The sequence below is a fragment of the Gallinula chloropus genome, assembly GCF_964237585.1.
Source record: "Gallinula chloropus genome assembly, chromosome: 12".
NCBI lineage: Eukaryota > Metazoa > Chordata > Aves > Gruiformes > Rallidae > Gallinula > Gallinula chloropus.
In genome coordinates, this window is record NC_140097.1 from 1831772 (window position 1) to 1852224 (window position 20453).

Consider the following 20453-nt stretch of genomic DNA (forward strand, 5'->3'; position numbering starts at 1 on the left):
AGGGATCAGCACTCTGCACGTGCCAAGAGGACCACCTAGCTCGGCTACCCCTTGCAGGGCACAGCCAGTCCCCTTCCCAAACCTGACTGAATCGCTGATGCCTGAGTAAAGGGACCTCAAGGAGGGGATGGAAGGTTCCCACAGCACATGCTGCTGCCACTTCAGCAGGAAAGGACAACACGTTCAAAGCAGAGCCAGTGCCCTTTCCTACCCTTCTCATCCCACATCTACGTGCTAGCTTCTTGCAATCAATTAGAGCGTGTCCCTGCAAGCCAATGAGTTTTTTAATAAAGTGGAAAGAGAACAGGAAATCCCTAGGCAGGGCTGCAGGTAGAGCAGAGCCACACAGTGCCCAAGACGTGGGCTGGACTCGGACAGCCAAGAGACAGAGGCAGCACGTGGGAGAGCGTGCCCTGACGGGTGCCCTGACGGGAGCACCGCGCCAGCCATCCCTGCCCCTGGGGCATTTTCCTGGGAGTCTCCCGCTCCCTCACAGCACTGCTGTGTGCTCAGCTGGGTGTGATGGGCGACAGCCCACACACACACACGTGCACACCCACGTGCTCACAGCCTCTCTGCTCCATCTGCTCCCCCCACTTCAGGTCCCTGCGCTCCGGTGTGTGAGTGCTTGCCAAAAGGCCAGCCAAAGCAGGGCTCACATGAGACATCCCAGCTGGCCCGGAGATGCTATGGTTCCCTCTGCCTTCAGAACATCTCCCTCCCTCGTGGCTGCAGCTATAGCTGTGGCTATAAACAATTATTACTGTTAGGAAACTGCCCAACCTCTAAAGCTTTTGCCTTTTTGTGCTGTAAAACTCACACTATGCAACGACTTCGACCCCAACTGCAAGTGAGGTCTGGGTAGGAGACACCATCTGCTCCCAGGCACAGACTTCCAGCTGCAGCAAGCGTCCTTCCACACCACCACTTCCCCCAGTCCCAACTGGCAATTCTCATGAGCGTGTTCACTGGAAGGGTACATTGCTTTGTACACCGACCACGTGGCACAGTAACAGCCTAAGCTGCTTCAAAATACAGGAGATAATTAGATCAGGACTTTGAGGCTGTCTGTAGGAATGTCTCCATACACAAACAGAGGTGTGTAGCCATGTTCTCCTGATAGAAACAGAGAACAGGTCTGCACCTACCAGAATAAAAAGGTTCTTCTCAAGGAGACAAAGGGGAAAGGAAGAAAAAAAAAAAAAGGTGGGTGTGCAGACAGTTTCCATCTATAATTTACAAGATGATGACTCAGATGTATATAAATTAAAATTAAACTACAAAAGGTTGTGTGACCTGATGAAGAGTCACCTAGACCCAGAAAGCAGATAAAGAGGTTACATCCTTCATAAAAAGGTAACGAAATTAGGTATTTTCACAGTGCCAGCAACTGCAGGAATTAGGCTTAAAACTTGCGACTCTACAGTAGAAAAGCAACAGAAACAAGCTTACCTTTCACACTGTACCTGAAGTTATTAGTTGACTAGAAATGTTTTGTTCCTGATGCAGTACAGAAGTGCTTACACATACAAAACACAGCTTGAAAGAGTGAGAATTTTATTTTCCTTCACCAAATAATGAAGACAGTGTTTAACACAGAGTGATGAATGGTAAATTACGTTACCTTTTCTCCATAGCCTCTATCTTTGGTCATCATTTCCCTGAGCGTCTGTAAGACTTTAATACATAGTTTCTCCTCATTCTCCTCCAGCAGCTGCTTAGTATGCTTTATCAACCTGAAAAGAACCAATCAATCACAGCTTGTTTCAGTACCGATATTGCAAAAATGGGGGCAGATATACGTGGCTCTCTTACTGAATTGGTTTGAGCTGCAAGCAAGTTTCATTACCATCCCATTACACAACCCTCTTGGGAACAGTCTCTGAAGAGTGACACTGAGCCATGGGCTTGGAGAAGCTGGGAAGGAAACTGCATCCCCTGCGGTGGGAGGACAGCGGGTGAAACCCTCCGATTGTGGGCAGGGAGGAATCAGGGGAAGACAGTGGGGTTTAGGGCTCGCTGATCCTCCAGAGCAAAGGCTTAAGAGTGAGGAAGAGCACCATTCCATGTACTGCTTGGCTCACAAACGTACCGAGAGCCCTGGGTAGCACAGCTAGAGCCCATCCCACCCCGCATTCAGTTCTTTCCATCATCTCGCTATACAACCCACCCCTCCAGGATGTGATCTGGATTCTGCTCCAAATTGCCCTCTAAATGACCTAGTAATCTTCCCTTCTCCTTCCCTCTCAATTTGGGCAGCACCTGCCTGGGATGATGCAGGCGATAACCACCCATCTGACACAGGTACCCAAAACCAAGTGCTACAAGATCAAGCACCCTGCCAGCACTGCTGGGCTGAAGGCAGAGATACAACAGGGATTACTCACAGTTTTCCACTGCTTTATGCGACTGTTTCTGACACCTCTACTCAGGACATTTGGAAGCATTAGCTACAAGAGCATGCCAAGCAGTCTTTCCCCACCCCCAAGAGTTTTCTCCCCCACCATCCAAGGATAAATTGCATTCCCCATGTCACAAAACACTGCTTTAACAGAGCTGGGAGAGAGCACTAGGTTGCACAGGGCATGGAGAAACTGGGAAAAGCACAAGGAAAAGTACAACTGGGAAAAGCTTCCAGCAAGCCAGGTTTTGGGATAACTTACTTGCAAATGAACCCCCCGCTTTCACACTTCCTCCTTGCATCTGTGTTCTCTGGGAAGAGCAGCTCAGGCCTGTGGAGTACGTCTACCAGCACCGATAACTCTGCCTGGACAAGAGGACGGAGCCGATCCTCTAAAGCTGATACTATGTCCTAGAACACAACCACATTGAGATGTTAAATAAACATTAAATACACAGCAATGCAAATTAATTTAACAAGCTGCCAAAGAGAGATAGGACAGTTAGGTCTGTCCCGCCTGGATAAATGAGATCAAAGACCTCAGAGCTCGGTCAGGAAATGCTTTCAACTTATCATTTAATAGTTGTATTTAAAAGGGAAGCCCTGGTTTCCAGCAGACCCCCAGATGACTTAGTCCCTCTACTTTCTCCATCTGTGTAGGTGCTGTTGTTCATACATAGGGGAAAGAGAAAAACGTAGATTCAGAGCTGCACTGAAACTCTGATAACAATCAGGTTATTTACGCTCACATGAGCTGGAAAAGAGAAGTGCTACTGATAAAAGTTACGCAAGAAAGAGAAGAATTCTTCCCCTTTTCATCCATGTTTGGAAAGCTGTAGCTACCTTAATATGAAACCGTGTTTATCCTAATTCCTAAACAAGCAGAAAATACTGAGATCTCTCTGAGGCCACAGAGGAAGTTTAATCATATTGAAATGGACAAAAAGATAGGAATAGATAAAGAGGGAGAAGCTATTTCAGTGAGGATGGGTTGGGCAGTGGTTTTATATTATGTAATACAAGGGTAGGTAGAGTAGTTAGAACTGTGTGCCAGGAAGAGCCTTTGGTCAGAGAGTGAATCTTCACAAGAGAAATTCAAGATGACAAGTTTCATTCGGTATAAAATAGCCCTTATTGAGCTGCCTACAGATCTGAACACAGCTGTAACACACTGACCCCTGTTTCTAACACAAAGCATTGTGGTTACATAGTCTTTGGAGCACAAACCAGCACAGGAATGCCCATGCTTTGTTCCAGAGAATGACTGTGGCTGCAACTGGCGCACAAGGCAGCGATACACCTACATATGTCCAGCTCTGCAGTGACTTCCAGGCAGGGCTGCGGCACCTCTCCTCGTATGCAGGGTTTTGGTGTACAAGGAGTGAAGTGCTGGAGGAGTTTGGAAGGCTGTGATGATGAAAATGTCCTGTCTTAAAGATATATTACTAACAGCTGAGCAGGAATACTTCAAGTACCACTAGCTTCAAGTACCAATGTCTCCTAGGAGGAAGACTTCTCTTAGTCACACACGCTCAATTACCCGTGTTACAGTATTATTATAGTCAGTATCAGCTAACTTGATTACCTTGGGGCATTCTGACTAGTTAATGCATTCCCAAACGTCTTCCTACTTAGTAAATTCCACATTTCGTGCAGGCACCCAGGGAGGTGCTGATCAGAAGGGGAAGGGGTGCTGCACAGTCACCTGCAACCTTTCAATGATGTTCCGATAATCCCTGGAGGCAGCGAGCACCGAGTCCCTGCGGGCAGCGTTCCTCGCGGTCATGCGCCAGTTCATCGCCGTCTTCTGCACAATGTTGTGAGACTTCAGGAAGAGATTGTTGACCTGACTGTCCAAGTCCACAGGAATCGCAATGGCACGGCTTTTGGCTGCAAAAATCAAAGGTTAGTGAGTACCCACCCCTCCAGCCCATGGACCATACCAGGGCAGGACAAGCTATCCTTGCAATTCCTTCTACAGTCTCCTTTGTGTGTGCCCTAAGGAATGTGGTGCCCAGGCCCTGTGTAGTGGGTCAGACCTCTCAGTAGGTTTGGGTTTAAAGGCTTTTGTACCTCAGAGCTGTTTTTCTGTCTCCAAAGGGTGGGAGCAGGAATCTGTCCTTACATGCACTCTCCCCACATCTCATGCTAACACACATGTAGTACACCCATCCAACAGAATTTGGCCTCACATCCAACAAAAATTACTCTTCTTCCTAGTAAAAGTGGAGCAAATTACTAGGAGGAGCGGCACCGAACTGTTGCCTTGCTGCAGATCGACAGGACTAGAGAGTTCTGAGGTGAAACAGAGAAAGCCCCTCAGGTTACAGTGACAACACCTATTGCTCAACCATGACAATAGAGCAACGTAACTGGCTTTGTACTACGCCTCGGCTCCAAGCTCTCTGCAAGCGGCACCGTAGGGAAGGGAAGGATGACGTGTAAGGAGTGAATACTGGACAACCATGTTCACAGCAGTGGCTTCTGGTTACATCTGTCTCTTACCTACGTCTGAGAGGACCCGAATGCAGCTTTCCACCGACGCCTTTTGGCTTGGCATCAACCAGTTGCAATGGTACACCCTGAACACACCTTGCAGCAACTGCACAAACACAGGCTGGCGAGTCTAGAACACATGGTTAGAGAAGAGAAGACACCAAGTCATGACTCCATACTGAGATGTATCAGCATCCCCTCGTGGTAGTGCCAGTTACCAGCCTCGGCCCCGACTCTCAGCACACCAGTCACTTCTAACTGGTCTGCATCCACTCGTTAGGCAGCTTCACCTTGCAGACAGCGTATCTACCACACAATCAGCAACTGAATGGAAAGGGTGGGAACGGAGGCTGGAAGGGAAAGATTAAGTAGATAGCTTCTAAAGCATAAAGCCTCAAGTAATTGAAGCCTGACTAAGCAGAGGAAATAAGCAGTTGTCTTCATCTGCTTAATCAGAGTTATCAGCCGACCTGGCATACAGAGGTTCTTCCTTGAGCGCTGACCAGCAGCTGACTCAACAGTCCGCAGGGAGATGGGACTTTGCTGGTGGCTAAATGACAGCGCAGCTCCAGAGTTGAAAACTCATCAGTTCCAAGTGCTATTAGCCGGTATCTAATTTACTGAAGAAACCAGCTGTGTGTTCGTTACTACAGGTAGTAGTTAGTGGTAAACACTACCGCTGCTACGGATCAGCCAAAATGCAGGTGTGGTGCTTGGCCCTGTGTTTCACAAGGGGATCTTCCACCTTAGACAGGTGAGGAACTCAAAAGACACCGGCACACAAGCTCTGGTCTTTCCTCTTCACAACATCCCAACAACACTGAACAAAGCTCCCTTTGGTTTTGTACAGTAATTACTCAGTAGAACAATTAATTCATTTTACCTGTAGAGGAAAGAGTACTTTGAATACTTCAGATGAACCTACATTGAGAGGGAATACCCTGTGCCCCGGTGCTGACCAGCTGTGTACTCTGTCTATCAGCTAAGTGAACTACACCACAGTGCAAAGCTCACGAGACTTAGGAACCAGGGAAAAAATACCTCTTTTATTCTGGTCAAGATTAATGCCTGTTTGTAAGAAAAAACTGGAGTTAGATGAAAAAGCCAAATCATTTAGATAGTTAAATCTATTAGGTCAATTAATCAAATACCACCATTGCAAAAGGTGCAAAAGGAGAATCAAAAATCAAGAACCAAAAATTATGGAGAGGCAAATCCTGACTATCCTTTCTGGAAATAAGGCAAACACCAAACCTGTGGCAGTCAGTAGTAGGCATCGAAAGGGCACTGAAATACCTGCACTTCTGGATTTAAGTCACCCACATACTCCTTTTTGTTCACATTTAAAGACTTTTCAGTCTTAAAAACCTTCAGAGACATTTCATTTGCTTAAACTAGGTAAATAAATCAAATCAGAAGTTTACTTTGCAGCCCAGGTGCCCCCAAGCACAGTTGTGAAGGAAAGCCTCAGGCAGCAGCACCCTTCAGAGGCACACAAGCTAAATGGCACTCATTAAAAAGGAAAAGCATTGGACAGCTGTCCTGTGAAAAGACGCCTTTATGATCTCCTAAACGTGTATTGTTTGAGCTGTGTGACAGACGTACAAGGTGTTCCCTGAACAAGCACGGCCGGTCCTGACTCAGAGGAGGTACAATTCGTGTCCAACAAGCCGTAGCATGAATGAGCGTGAGACAGGAGGAGGCTCGCACGGGAAGAGGCGAGGTGACATGAGATGACACGGCGCGGCGGGATGGACTCAGACACTCCCCGTCCTAAGGCCATGCAAAGGAGACTGGCCATGGCCACTCGCCTGCGGAGAGCGTGACACCAGGACAGGGAGCAGTGGGTGACAACTGCCCTGCAGCATCTCAGGAGGCAGGGAAGAATCCCACCCGGAGTGATGTGCACAGCCAGCCGGTCCAACAGGCTGTGTTCCTGGGATGGCAGAGCCCCTGGCTATGGGCAAGAGTCCTGACAGGCAGAAAGATTGAGAGAAGCAGAGCTTTTCACTTTGGGATGCAGTGGAAAAATGAATCTAGGATAAGATGAAGCTATTAAATGAGATGGGAAGAGGGAGGTGAAGAGAGTGACTTGGTCCTGCTAGGCAGAGCGGTAGAGATTGCGAAACTGGAGCTGCTGACAAATAGAATTAACAGATTGCTAAAATGAGATGGTAAGGAAGTGTATTCAGGTGCTGCACATGCAAAGATGACAGGTAAAAGCAAGACAGGGAAGAGAGGAGAAGGGCAGAGCCCTGGGAGACAAGGCTAACTTGGTCTCCACCTCTCCTTTTCTCCTGATGAACTTCTGACAAGCCAGCACAGGGGCTGTTACCGCAGTAACACTGAGATTTGACAGTCCCATAAGGGACCGAGCTGTGAGATAAGGCAAAGCCCTAATACAGCTGCTCAGCCCAAACAGCTGCTACAGCTCCCTGTGCTCTCACAGGCAACACACAGTTTGCCACCTTCCATCCCTGCAGGTGTTCAAGGCAAGGTTGGATGGGGCCCTGGGCAACCTTGTGTAGCTCCAGGCCTGGAGGTTGGTGGCCCTGCCTGTGGCAGGGGGGTTGGAGCTCTGTGACCCTTGGGTCCCTTCCAACCCATGCCATTCTATGATTCTATGATTGCCAGAGCATCCAAGCCCTTCTCAATGTGCTTTCACTGCCACTGTCTCCTTTCCTGAGCCCAGGGGAAGCAGGGCTCTGTGGATGCTAAGCAGCTGGGAGATGAGGCTGGCCACTGCTCATCCTGATGTGGGTCAAACATCCTGACTCATGGAAGCACAAGAGACCGGCAGTGGATCAGGGAAAGCAGGAGCATTGCTGTTCACATGGAGCAGAAGGAATCCTGTACCCGATGCTCAGCCGTGCAGCAATGTTACACTCGCATCCCCGGAGCGCTGCAGGCGCCCAGGCAGCACACCACGGCCCAAAGGGTTAGCCCAGATCCTCTGACGACAGACGGACACGTCAAATTGCCTGATGCCTTTTATGGCCACTTTCGGGAAGCAGATGTCTCCCAGGCTGCTGCCAGTTGCATCAATTACAAACCTGGAGCTGGCACCGTAAACAACTGCCTTTGGCACGATGAGGTTGCATCAAGTTTCAACAACTACCATACTCCAAGTTCTGCCAGACCTGCCAGGCACCTGACCGCTCCACCCACCCTCCTCCCAAAAGGTTATTTATGAGTCTGTGAACGATGTTATCTCTGTGCTGCAGTGCAAACACCAGGGCAATGTCCTGACACTGCTGTTCTGCAGGGGAATTCTCTACCTTCCATCCCTTCACAAGCACTCCAGGCTTCTCCTCTGCATTTGCCCAGCTTTTAATGAGACAAAACCCACTCAGCTTAATGAAACACTTGAACTTTTGGGATGTCTTTGTTTTTTTTAATGGAAATTGGAATCTTCCTTAAAATATATGTTTTCTTTAGACAACTGTTCTTGCAGCCCCTATAATGCAACACCCCCTCCTCCTGTCTGGAAAGCCTGCTGCCAAAGCTCTACCTTCCTTCCTCAATGCACTCTGGAGAAGTCCTTGCTGCGGTGGCATGTCAAAGTATCACTGAGCAAAACCGCTTGCTTTCTTTCCTGCAACTGTCTGCACAATCTTCCCCAGCAGTGCTCTGACCTGTGGCCCCACAGAAGACACCAGAGCCCTGAGATGCAACCACAACACAAAATCCACGAACCCCCTCTCAATTTCCCTACTTGCAGTGTGATTTTCTCACTGATGTAGAAACAACCCAGAAGTGAGAGACCTGTGTGGATCTCGGTGGCAGTACAGAGTTGATTTACTACTGAAGTAGCGTGGCACTTCACCCTCTCCAGAGAAACATTGGCTTTCTGATCGATGAATCTTCCAGCACTTCTGTACGAGCAGCACAGAATATGTACCTGCTGCCCTGCGACCACCACACATGGAGCTTTTAACTGGCAGATGGAACCAGAAGGGAAGGAACACAACTGCGTCAGCAGCATCTTTTCCCTTCTTTGCTCTCTCTCTCCCCATTTTCCTACCTGCAAAGTCGTGCTCTGGTCAGAGAACGGGGAGCTGAAGAAGGTGGTGACTATACTCATCACTATTTCTGTAACGTACTTCTCCAATATGGAGTCGGCGTGCTTTCTGTCGCTGGTGTTGTTACAAGCCTGCAAGATAATGCAATTCTTAGGTCAGGAGCTGCTCAACCAAGGGAGAAGAGCCAGTGTTACACACTGGAATTCCTCCTTTCCAGCCCCAGCAACTCCCTGCTGCACTGATATTTATGGTGCTCTGGATTTCCAGTGCACATGAAAGCCGAAGCCCAACACTGTTACTGCTTTAATGTGTGAGCACGTAGTGTGCTGAGGAGGCAGGGGGGGGAAAAAAACCCCAACCAGAGTGCCTTAGAGGAAAGCAGTAGGGTAGGGAGGACCGAGGTGTAATGCTTTCGTATGGGGAAATACTTGGAATCCCAGGCTGGACGCCATATGGCCAAACAAGTGCCAAGCTTGGAAAAAAATGTGCCCTGACCTGCCAAAAATCGTTGCCTATTGCTCGGGAAGGAGCTCGCTGTCCTGGCCAGAATAAACAAGCCAGGTGGCAGAACAGAAAAAGGCATTAGACAAAAGAGCAGGGCGTGGGGATTTTCTGAGGTTTGGTGGGGCTTTTTTTATTATTATTATTTTATTTAAAAGGAAAATATTAATGTCTTCCATGGAAGATGACTAATGTAAACCACAGGCGTAAGGAAAAGCGGCACATACAAACGTGAAGGAACACAGTATGCAGGATACTTATTGCCTCAATGCACTGTTATGGCTTGTTTTTATGCCCTAAATAGGTTCATTTAAGCTCTTTAAATTCAGTTCCTAGATGCAGAAATCATTACCCGACAGATGTCGACCAGGAAGTTCTCAAACAGCTTCCACATATGATTACTGGTGTAAATCTCTTTCATTTCTACTTCTGTGTCCACATAGCAATGATTCAAGAAGTTGATATATGCAATTTTGACCTAAAAAGTAGAGGAAAAAAAGATTACCATTTAAAAAATAAAACCCCAGGTGGAATAACGAATGACTGTAACGTCACTGCAAACTGCTACATAAATTATATGCAACCCTACTTCTTCCTTTTATTTAAGCACTGGTGAAATGAACACCATGAACAGCCAAACATCACCCCACCCAGTAAAAAGCACCAGAATTACTGAAGACAAAACGTCAGCGTAACAACCGCTTCCAGGTCTGCAGGGCCATGGCAGCACTCTGCAAACCTCTGCTCCCAAACCCTGTAAACCAGCCAAGCACAGCATTGCACCCCCATTTTAAGGGCAAGGATAAAGTGTTTTAACTGAGGCTTTCCCTGCTCAGAGGTTACTGTGGGTCCCGCCCGTGCCTCCACCTTTCCCAGGCCAGGCTCAGCTAAACCAAATCTCTCTCTCAAAGCCAGCTCACTGCGAGCACACGTAGGCCAGCGCTGCCTCACCTCAGGAATGCAGTCCTCGTGGGTCACCACCCTAACAATGTCATCCAGAGGGAGCAGGGAGTTGCATTTTATTTCTGTGTAGACGTTTTTGCCTTCTGTGCAGACAGCGAGCAGCTCGACTAAGTGGATGTGGTACATCAGCGGGCTGTTTTCATCCATCCGGTCCCTCTCTGATCTCATCATCTGCACCAAGGTCTGGAAGGAGGCTCTGTCATTGTAAAACACTAGGACATCTTCTCCTGCGTTCACCAGCTATGTGAGAGAGAGAAATATTCCATCAGCAGATCAAAGCCCGCACACCTCCCTGCAGCATCCCACCCTCATCTGTGGGCTGGTACACCCAAACACTGATGACCTGCTGTCCAGCAGCACAGCCCACCGCATCCCACCAGGCATTCCTCTTGTGCCACCTTCACAGAACAGAGGGCTCAAGCATGGCATTTTCTCTTAAGAGAATTTATCGCTCCTGAACTGGTGGAGGACTTCAAAGTCAGCCCCACTGACTGCTGAGACAGAAGTCCTGCCAAGAAGCTTGTGACTTTCCATTGTGCTTTTTCATTTCACGGCTCTGGCCTCAGCTGACTGTTTGACACAGGGAGCTGCAGACATACTGCTCAGCTCAGAGGAACTCCCCGGGGCACGCCGGATGGGAGGACGGCGGGCTCAGTAAATCCGCCCTTCTGAACAAACACCATCCATTTTCCAAGGCCAGCGAGTGCCACGTTCAGTCACACTCTGACGACTCCTATCAGCTTCGCAGTTGGGACCCGGATGGTTCCCAGAGCAGTTCAGACCTCCTGTATCTCCGCAAAGGGAAGGAGAATGAGCAAACTGAGATCTGCTCCGGGCTGGGTGCTTCTGAGGACACAGCTGGAGGGATTGAGGCTGCCTGCCCACAGGGATGGGGGCCAACAGCTAGATAAATGACAGAAGGCAGCCCCCCGGGGCACCCCCCTCTTCCCAGCAGCTGCTGACCCCCATGGATGCCCATGGCTGAGCATCTCAAACTCCAGAAGCTCACACCCCCATTTTCAATGGAACGACAAAACACAGAACAGCTTTGATCAATCCAGAAAGATCGATACACTAAAGCCAGAGCTCGACAAATCTGATCCTCGGGCTCCCCCTGCTGAAGAGGCCAATAAAATCCCATCGGACATGCAAATAACGCTGTCAAACAGGTCACATCCTACATCCAACTTCAGGGGGTTTATTCACCCTTCTCTTTGCTCTCTCCTCTCCTGACACCCCAGTTTCCCAGTTACCTGCACACCTAAATATGCGAAGACCCTCCGACTTTACCCCCATCAGCACGTAAGCAGCTGAACACGTAATAGTGGTGTCTGTAATATTCTCCTCTTGTCAAGATGAGACATTCCCATCAAAATGCCACCCTGGCAGGATTCTCCTGCAATACTGATCTTGGAATTGAACTATTTCTCTTCTCTTCAGCTTTGCTAGAGAAAGGCACCCTCACTCCATAAGCCCGTCTACAGGCTGCTGCGCAGGAGCCTGGGAAATAACTAGGAAGTCTCATTAATAACCAACTCCTCGTTATACCTATGGGTGAAGTGCTCCCAAAGCTTTTGGTCAGGAAAAAAGAAGCCTGTGCTTTGTGGCTGCTGTAATGCTCTTTTTGCATGGAGAGCTCTAACTGTCAGCTTCTTGGCAGCCCCAGAAGCGAGAGGATCAATTTGTCATTTCCACCAAATGGTATGTGAGAACTTCTGTTCAGACCTCGCAAATCTCTGCAGCTCTCACCTCAGCCATTACCATATCTTGGCATTTCTTAATGAATTTCCCTTCCGCCTTGACAATTGTCTGCAGGAACTTGATGTACTGAACGTTTCTGCCGTGCGTTTCGATGCAGTGGACGAAGTGCTGAACGACGCGTTCATTAATCTCACTGCAAAGCTGGAAGTTGTTCATGAAAATGTGCTGCATCGTCACTGCTTCCAGAATCTAATGGAGGGGGTGAAAGGAAGAAGGAAATCAGAAAAGAAACAAACCACCAGACCCACAGAATCACAGAATCATAGGGGTTGGAAGGGACCTCCAGAGATCATCAGGTCCAACCCCCTGCCAAAGCAGGGTGCCTAGCTCATATTGCACAGGTTGGTGTCCAAACAGGTCTTGAATATCTCCAGAGATGGAGACTCCACAACCTCCCCGGGCAGCCTATTCCACTGCTCTATCACCCTCACTGAGGTCAGGATAAAGCCAACTCTCCTGCTGGGTGCAGGACCAAAAGGTTTCTGAGAACCTAAGTGTTTCAACACAACAGCTTGTATCTAAGCCCATTTTTTATCCCACTTCAGCCTCTTGCACCTTCCACGCTGAAATGGCCCTAAACAAACAGATCCTGCCAACTTCTGAGGCTTCAGAATGAAAACAAAATGTGACCCCTGCAACCAATCTTGCAACAGAACAGGCCCAGAGGCAATCACCAAGGACAAACCATTCTCTCTTCTTGCTAGAAAATAAAATAAATCACAGCACGAGGTTGCTCTTACCCCTGGGTTCAGGAACAGGTTTATGTGCTTGTGCAGCAACGCCTGGTTCTGTTGGTTCCCAGCACAAAAATTCTGTAAGAACTCGTGTGCGAGCTTCATTATCTCCTGCATCCTCGTGTCTTCAGCCTGTGATCGCGTGACAAGGAGGATGGGGTTAAATGGAATCCAAAGGTTCACTTTCAGGTGAGTACTGGACGAGCAGCAGCTCCAGCTCTGCAAGGGAACTGGCACGTCTCTCGTGCTCTGAAGAAAAACAAACCTCCACCCAGTTCATGGACGTTAGGGATGAGTTTGGCCTGCCTCACGGTTTTAAAGATCATCAAAAAATAAAGACCATAATAGAAATTACAGTAGTTTATTCTCTAAAAATCGCATACTCTGTGGCCAGGCCTGCCAGCAACGTGCTTTAGTCACTTTTACACTTCTGCACACACCAGCACGTTGGCCAAGCCACACATCATCACCTTGGGGCTAGAGAGGAAAATTGCCATGTTCCACTGAAGCGCGGTTCAGCAGCGACAGATGGGTAGATCATGGCAAGGCAGAGATGGAAAGTTATTACTGCTACAGTTAAGCCCAATTCCTATTTACTGGAATCAGCACGCTGCTTGCGTGCTTCCAAGTACAGCTCAGGAATCGGTGCCTTTCCTCTGACATCAGCACGGAGTGCCTGTTGTCGGTGGTATAAAACAGTTTGGAAAACTAGTGTCTGCTTGTACTTTTAAGGAGTTTCATACATACATATATATATATATATATATATATATATATATATATACACACACATACACATCCCCAAGGGTGAAACACATCCCACGCTGCCTGTCCGGTATGTTTTCACATGCATGGGACAGAAGGGTGACATGAGGTGTTGGAGGGTGCTTTTGCTGCTGTTTTTTTAGTAAAACACAAAGCCAAGACAACATGAGACTTCACTTCTTTAACCAAAGCCACTGTCTAGAATGAGACTCTCAGAGGTCTGTACGGCTGGGACAGGAGTGACTGGGAAAAGGTGACGAGCTCCCTCCCCACCCCCCCAGTAAGTACCTGTCACACGTGACTAATGGGCAGTCAGCACAAGCATGGGGTGTGCTTCACCAGTATGATGCTGTGCTGGTGCCAGCTCTGACCTACAGCAGCTCCAAACTGTACCTCTGACACGGCACGGCACTCCCATACAGGTAAGTATGGTCAGCAGACCTCACCCAGACAGACGGTTGGGATTCATTCATGGCCAAGGAAGGGTCTGAGACTCAACAACTGGAAGGGTCTGAGTCTAACTACTGGGCAGACCTGCTGATAAATCCCACAGGGGGCCAGGCACCCTTATTTCCCTTCCCACTTCCCAGGATGGCCATGGCACAGCCACCTCGCAGCAATCACAAGGGTCTACCAGCACAGCTTAACTTCAAGGCAGCACACCCCACCCTGAAGAGCTGAGCTTTGGTCTCACTCTAAGCTATGATGGACAAAGATCTCTTGAGGAAATATCATGTAACACTACACACTCAAAGACTTTAAACAAAGCTCACATAAGCTCACAGTTATTTTTAAAGCTTGGCTGTTCCACAGACTATGAGGCTACGAGCCTCTTCACATCTGGTACAAAGGAGACACTCAGGAAGATTCAAAGGAGGTATTAAACACGCATCACAGTGATGCAATGCAAGGTGACAGCCACTCAAAACCCCCCCACCTTTTCATACGGGATCTGCAGCAGCTCCAGAACCACAGCGTGAGCTCCCATGTTCCTCAGGAGTCGCTGCTGCTGCTTACGGCTTTTCCGGACCGAGACGCCCTCCTGAACGCAGAGCTTGCTCAGCCGCAGCAGGATCTGCAGGAGACACTTGATTTAGAGCTGAAACTCTGGATTTCATTTTAGAGCAAGCAAGAGAGCAGCAACACTGAGCAAGGATCCATCCGCATAGACCAGAGCGGCTCGAGGCAGCCAAATCAGGTTTTAGGGTCTTGAGGTCAGGAGCTAAGACTAGGCTAAGGTGGTGTAGCTCCTGCAACAACAGGAGAGGTGCAGAAGGACCAAGAACCTCCGTGACACTCCAACACCATCCGTCCCATCTCTGCCCAGGGCCGGGCCTGACCAATTCAGCCACATCAAGCGAACCCAGCATCGGGCTCTGCAGCATGGTGCCAAGGAAAGCCCCACAGCACATGGCACACCAGTGTCAACACTTTGTCTGGTGTTCTGAAATTCAATTTCAACAGCATGGCTTTTCTGAGTGCAAACTACTCAGGACAGGGCAAATTAAACAGCTCCTCTGCTCACTTACTTCCTTCATAGTTTTTAACAATACAAATATTGTGTTACCATTGCAACAGCAGCAAAATGTCGTGTTTCTCACTAATCCATTCTTAAGGAAAGAATATGCATGTTGTGCTGCTTATATTCCTGGCTTCTCATTCAAGCTGGGATGTGTTATTACTCAGCAAATAGTTTCCATGCTGGAAGAGTGACTCAGACTTTCCTGGGTGCCTCCCTCTGACTGCAGCTCTCCAGAACTGTGTTATACTCATTTACACTTCCATTTAACTACCAAGAAGCAAAGTTTTACCTCTTTTACTACACGGTAGTTGTAGCTGCTAGTACTTTCAGGCTTTTGGGACTTGCTGTGACCTTCCTGTGGATAAAACCATATGATTTATTAGTAGCTTATAGTATTGCCTTTGCAAAGGCTAGAATTGCCATTCTAGCCTAGTGCCTGCTCCCCTCCTGGGAAGAGCTGTCACCCTGCTGCCTTCTGATCACCTCAGACAGACACACGTCATTATCCCATCAGTCACACTGACCTCTGTAGCGTAAAACAAAGCGAGAGTGGGATGATTTCTGAGATCACAACCTCCTGTCCTTTCCTTTGCTTATCCTATTCTGACTGTAATCAACAAAACCTTCTCGCTTTCACTCACTCTGTACTATTATTAACCTTTTGTGGGTTGGGTACTGAGAGATGGCTCAGCACTATGCACAGGGAAAGCGATGAGTAAGGTCCATTTGCTTCCATCAGCGTTCATAACCCAGGCCTGAGTTCCCTCACACAGTCTTTCCTACCTGACTGCAGTTTACAGGGAGGCAAAAGGTGTCTGAGCCATACGTGCATCTGAGGGAGTCCCACATTAGCAGGGACAGATAAAAGTACCAACATTTACCAGGATTCCTAAGCACTGTTCTCTTCCACACTTAATCCAGGTGCCATGATTCAGAGCAGCTCACCAGCACAACCTACAGCTCTGCCCTTGCTTTATTTAAGGTACCTCTAACCATACAAACTGTCAGTGGTGAAAGGACACAATTCAGGGGAGTAAACACAAACCAACTGCTCTGTTTGAGTCTGAAGATGACACTTCAGTGGCTGCCAGTCCTGAGCAGTATCTGGCCAAGATCAACCAGCAGCAACCAACTCAAGTTCTCCTCTCACTCCCACCTCAGTCCAAATGCATTGGGATAGCCTCCCCAGGCTACGCAGTGTGCCAGGAAGATATCTGGGGTTTTTTAAGTCACAGTCCTGGAAGCAGGTATATTTTTATAGTAAGAAATATGTTCATTTGTGCAAACAGAACCTTATTACCTCTTTTTTCTTGTGTTCATTTTCACCTTGCACCCCGTCCATGGTCTCGTCGGGGCCCTGGCCTTTGTACACCCAAAGCTCCGATTTCTCCACGATTGACCTCAGCTGATCCAGATCCTGTTTTATCTGCTTGTAGTTGTCAACATCTTGGCTGGTAACAAGCAGTTGAACCTTACACAAACGCCATCCGTTAGTGGCACAAACAGGTTGTTTTTACAACATGCAGATCGTATATACAAGCAGATGAAGAGCTGTGCTCTGGATGCACACACACATACCTGCTTGAAAGCTTGGAGCACTTCTTGTCTCTGGCTGAAGTGCCGGAAGAGCAGCTGAAGGGCCCCAGACACCAGAGGGGGATAATCGTGCATTGTCAAGTGCAACAGAACTCTGAGAAACGTTCGGCCCCCGTGGTCATCCAGATCCAGCGGCGTGTTCTCCTCACTGAAAGCACAGCGCAGGACTTCACTAGTGTATCACACCAAGTGTCCCAGCACGTCCCTAAGTCCAGTCAGCGGTGACAGAACCTTTTCTCTTACTCTTAAGGGGGAAGTTGATCAGACCAAGTGCTATCGTAGGGCACACAGGGGTTTTGGGGGCACTGCTCAACACTCTGCTGAGCTGTACGGCAGGTGTTACAGGAAAATGAAGTCTAGGAAACTGTGGCAGCTGCTTCCAATCTTCTCCCAATTACCCCTACCCACTCAGCTGCCATCCCCAGTCCTTAGGAGCCCCGAGAGCTGCAGCCTGGGCACTGCTGAGCTACCCTTGAACCGGCGCTAGAGAAGAGATACTTTCCTTCCACCAAAGATCCCCTCAGCTTGTTCTTCGATATGCTCAAAGTCCAGGGCTCCTAGGAAAACATCAAGACAAATCTGTTACGTCACAGTTGGACCAGATGTGTTTCTGCAGCCTGAAAATGTTTCCAAAGGCAAGTGGTGATGTCGGTGTGTAACCAAGGGTGGTGATGAGCTGAAAGGGACACTGTGAGATTACTGGAGCAGCCTGCTAAGGCAGCACAGGACAATAAACCAGCTTGTTCTCAGCTCACAAACAGAACTGCATAAACACTTCAGCAACATCCAGGCTTGCTCCTTTCTTGGCTGTTTTAGATCACACCAGTGTTACTGCAGGGCACTGATGGGACCCGGTCTCCTTCAGAGGGCCTAGCCACAAGAAACACACAACTTGGGCCTGGAGAAGCTCTAACACAGGAAATCAGCAATGACAGCAATGCCCCTGCAGCTCCACAGACAAAAAGGTCTTTGCCTTTCTCCACGTAAGGTATAGATTTAGCAAGTGGCCAGTGCCTAACATCCTGAAATTAAACCGTAAGATGGCTAGAAGAGACCTGGAGTTCTCCAACTTTCACAAACTTTTGTTGCAAAGGGGAAAGGAAGAAGAGCATGGGGATTTTACATTCCCCCACCCCCCAGTAAAAAGTTTAACCCCTTTCTCCCAAAGTTCAGCTCATAAGAAGAGCTACCCCTCTCTCCCCACCAACCCAATTGGGAAGGCCTGAGCACCCTGGGGGGCTGCTGGACACAGCCCAGGAATAAAGAAAAGTAAACACAATTCCTTTGAAGTAACATCAAAAGAAACAGCCTCCTCCCTTTGAGAACTTCAACATCTAAACCACATTCTCCTTACCTTTCTCCTCCACATCTGGAGATACAGTCCCCAATTAGAGGAAGAAAACCAGTGTGATGTCTACTAAGCTGCACTTTGAAGTCCAGTTACTCCTACACAGCACTGGTCCTGACTACAGGACATTCATCCCTGGAAAATGATACAGGGGTTGACAACACCCCCTCTAGCCAGCCCTCAAACTATCCTGCTTTCAATTAAGCAGCTCACACTGGATATGAAAGCTGCTCAACACTTAACTTTCCAAGCCCTGGCCAGCAGCACCACAGTGCTGACACCACCAGCTCTCTTGCCTTCCCTGCAACACCTTCATAAAAGAGGGATCTGGGTGGGGAAGGGCATCAGGCCAGGGGAGAGGGATGGAGAAAATGGGCATTACTTTGGGGACCCTTTTCCTTCAACCACAAGCATTATTATAATAGACTTGTTTTGAGCCTGATGACAGATTACACGTGGTATTGTCTCCTTCAGGTTTTTTTTAAAGGAGGCATCTCAGGCTTTGGGTCACACAGTGTGTGGGAACAAGCAGGAGACAGTACAAATAAATCCAGTACATCCTGAGCATTGTTAGGGTAGTACATGGAAATGATCCCCACCATTACTCCTGCCTCTAGCAGGGTACTCTGTTTCACTAGCACCATTCTGATGCCAAAACAAGAACCTGGATCAATTACCCAATTAGCACCTCTAGGATTAAAGAGTTTTCCGTACCCCACACCAATTAATTCCTTGCAAAATAACTAACCTGGGACATTAGCTGGCATCTCTTGGCTACTGCTTCCAGTGGGTGATTCGGACATCTGGGCGTTGCTTTCATCGAATTCATGTTTAAATATACACAGCAGGCAGGAGATCCTGTAGTCCAGTCGCACGTTCAGAATGAACTGGTAACACAGAAGCAATAAAGCCACTGGAATAACCTGCCTATTGCCAAACACAGGTGCTGACAGTTTGCACACAATGCAGTGCTACCAACACACAAGACCAACATAGTGAAGCACACAGATTTAACCTGGACAAGAGGTATGCAAATGTTTTCTTAAAAATCCCAGAAATCAGTGATTTTCTGCCCCAGTGATTTCAATGAGCATATGTGACACATTCAAGAATTAGGAATAGAAAATTCTGGCCAAGCTTTGATCCCTTGTTACTGCCCAACACAGGCACCCTCACGCTGCCCCCCAGGGAATGGAAAACAGCATCTCTCCCACTCCGAGCCTGGCAGGAGCCCAACAGACCAGCGCTGCTGTCCTCCCAGCACCCAGTGCCATGGCAGAGGAAGCCCAACATGAGCTGCTAAGATCCAGGCTGCTGCCACGCGCCCAGCATCCCTGCCTGCTGCTGCCACGCGCCCAGCATCCCTGCCTGCTGCTGCCACGCGCACAGCATCCCTGCCTGCTGCTGCCACGCGCACAGCATCCCTGCCTGCTGCTGCCACGCGCAGTTACTGGGTCAGGTAACTCTTCACTACAAACCTCCAGCACCAGACCTTCACCTTAGTGGTTGTTCTTCCTCTTGAGTAAGTATGTACAATGCAAAGAACACTTGAGGTTAAGTGTGGCCAGCAGCTCAAGAGAGGGGATTCTGCCCCTCTGCTCTGCTCTGGGGAGACCCCCACACAGTGCTGCAGCCAGCTCTCAGCACAAGAAGGACACCGACCTCTTGGAGCAGGTCCAGAGGATGATCCGAGGGCTGGAGCACCTCTCCTAGGAAGCCAGGCTGGGAGAGCTGGGCTGGTTCAGCCTGGAGAAAAGAAGGCTGAGGGGAAACCTTCAAGCCCCTTCCAGTCCCTGAGGGGATCTACAGGAAAGCTGGGCAGGACTGTTTGTAAGAGCATGGAGCAACAGGATGAGGGGCAATGGTTTAAACTAGAGCAGGGCAGGGTTAGATGAGACCTTGGGAAGAAGGTCTTCTCTCTGAGCAACCTGCTCTAGTGAAGATGTCCCTGCTCACTGCAGGGGTGGGACTAGATGGCCTTGGAAGGTCCCTTCCCACCTAACACATTCTATGAGTCTATGACCATCTCAGCTTTAGGGGAAAAGGCTTAATGCCAGTTTGAGCAGACCGTGGTAACGGGGAACACCAGCACACTAAAAACTTCCACTGCACACGTCAGGCTGTAAGAGAAGTTCTGGCCTGGACTAAAATTAGCAGCAGTGAAAGGAAGTGAATCGAGCCTGCCTGACGTGCCACATCTGCTGCCAAGGGGAAGGGCACAGCCTCAAACCCAGGGGCGTGAAGCCTCCCACGGGGGCACCGGGCAGCCACGCCACGGCTTTCCTGCCGCTCTGTGGACTTTCCCCACATGGTTTTCACAGCAGTTTGGCCTCCATGAACTCAC

At 48.8% G+C, this 20453-nt stretch overlaps 1 protein-coding gene across 4 annotated transcripts in view; it reads right to left on the bottom strand.

Moving 5' to 3' along the window:
- The window catches only part of ITPR1 (inositol 1,4,5-trisphosphate receptor type 1), a gene marked incomplete at its 5' end in the record, with an annotated part of 159646 nt that overhangs the window by 78431 nt on the left and 60762 nt on the right, over positions 1-20453 (bottom strand). For all 4 annotated transcript variants that reach the window (XM_084269793.1, XM_084269792.1, XM_084269791.1 and 1 more), the window contains 15 exons: positions 1625-1736; positions 2664-2812; positions 4107-4291; positions 4907-5027; positions 8922-9050; positions 9773-9898; positions 10372-10623; positions 12133-12333; positions 12885-13010; positions 14581-14718; positions 15455-15520; positions 16466-16636; positions 16744-16905; positions 17260-17318; positions 18858-18996. In XM_084269793.1, the coding sequence (XP_084125919.1) occupies positions 1625-1736; positions 2664-2812; positions 4107-4291; positions 4907-5027; positions 8922-9050; positions 9773-9898; positions 10372-10623; positions 12133-12333; positions 12885-13010; positions 14581-14718; positions 15455-15520; positions 16466-16636; positions 16744-16905; positions 17260-17318; positions 18858-18996 (2136 nt within the window). The remainder of the gene's footprint in view (positions 1-1624; positions 1737-2663; positions 2813-4106; positions 4292-4906; positions 5028-8921; positions 9051-9772; positions 9899-10371; positions 10624-12132; positions 12334-12884; positions 13011-14580; positions 14719-15454; positions 15521-16465; positions 16637-16743; positions 16906-17259; positions 17319-18857; positions 18997-20453) is intronic.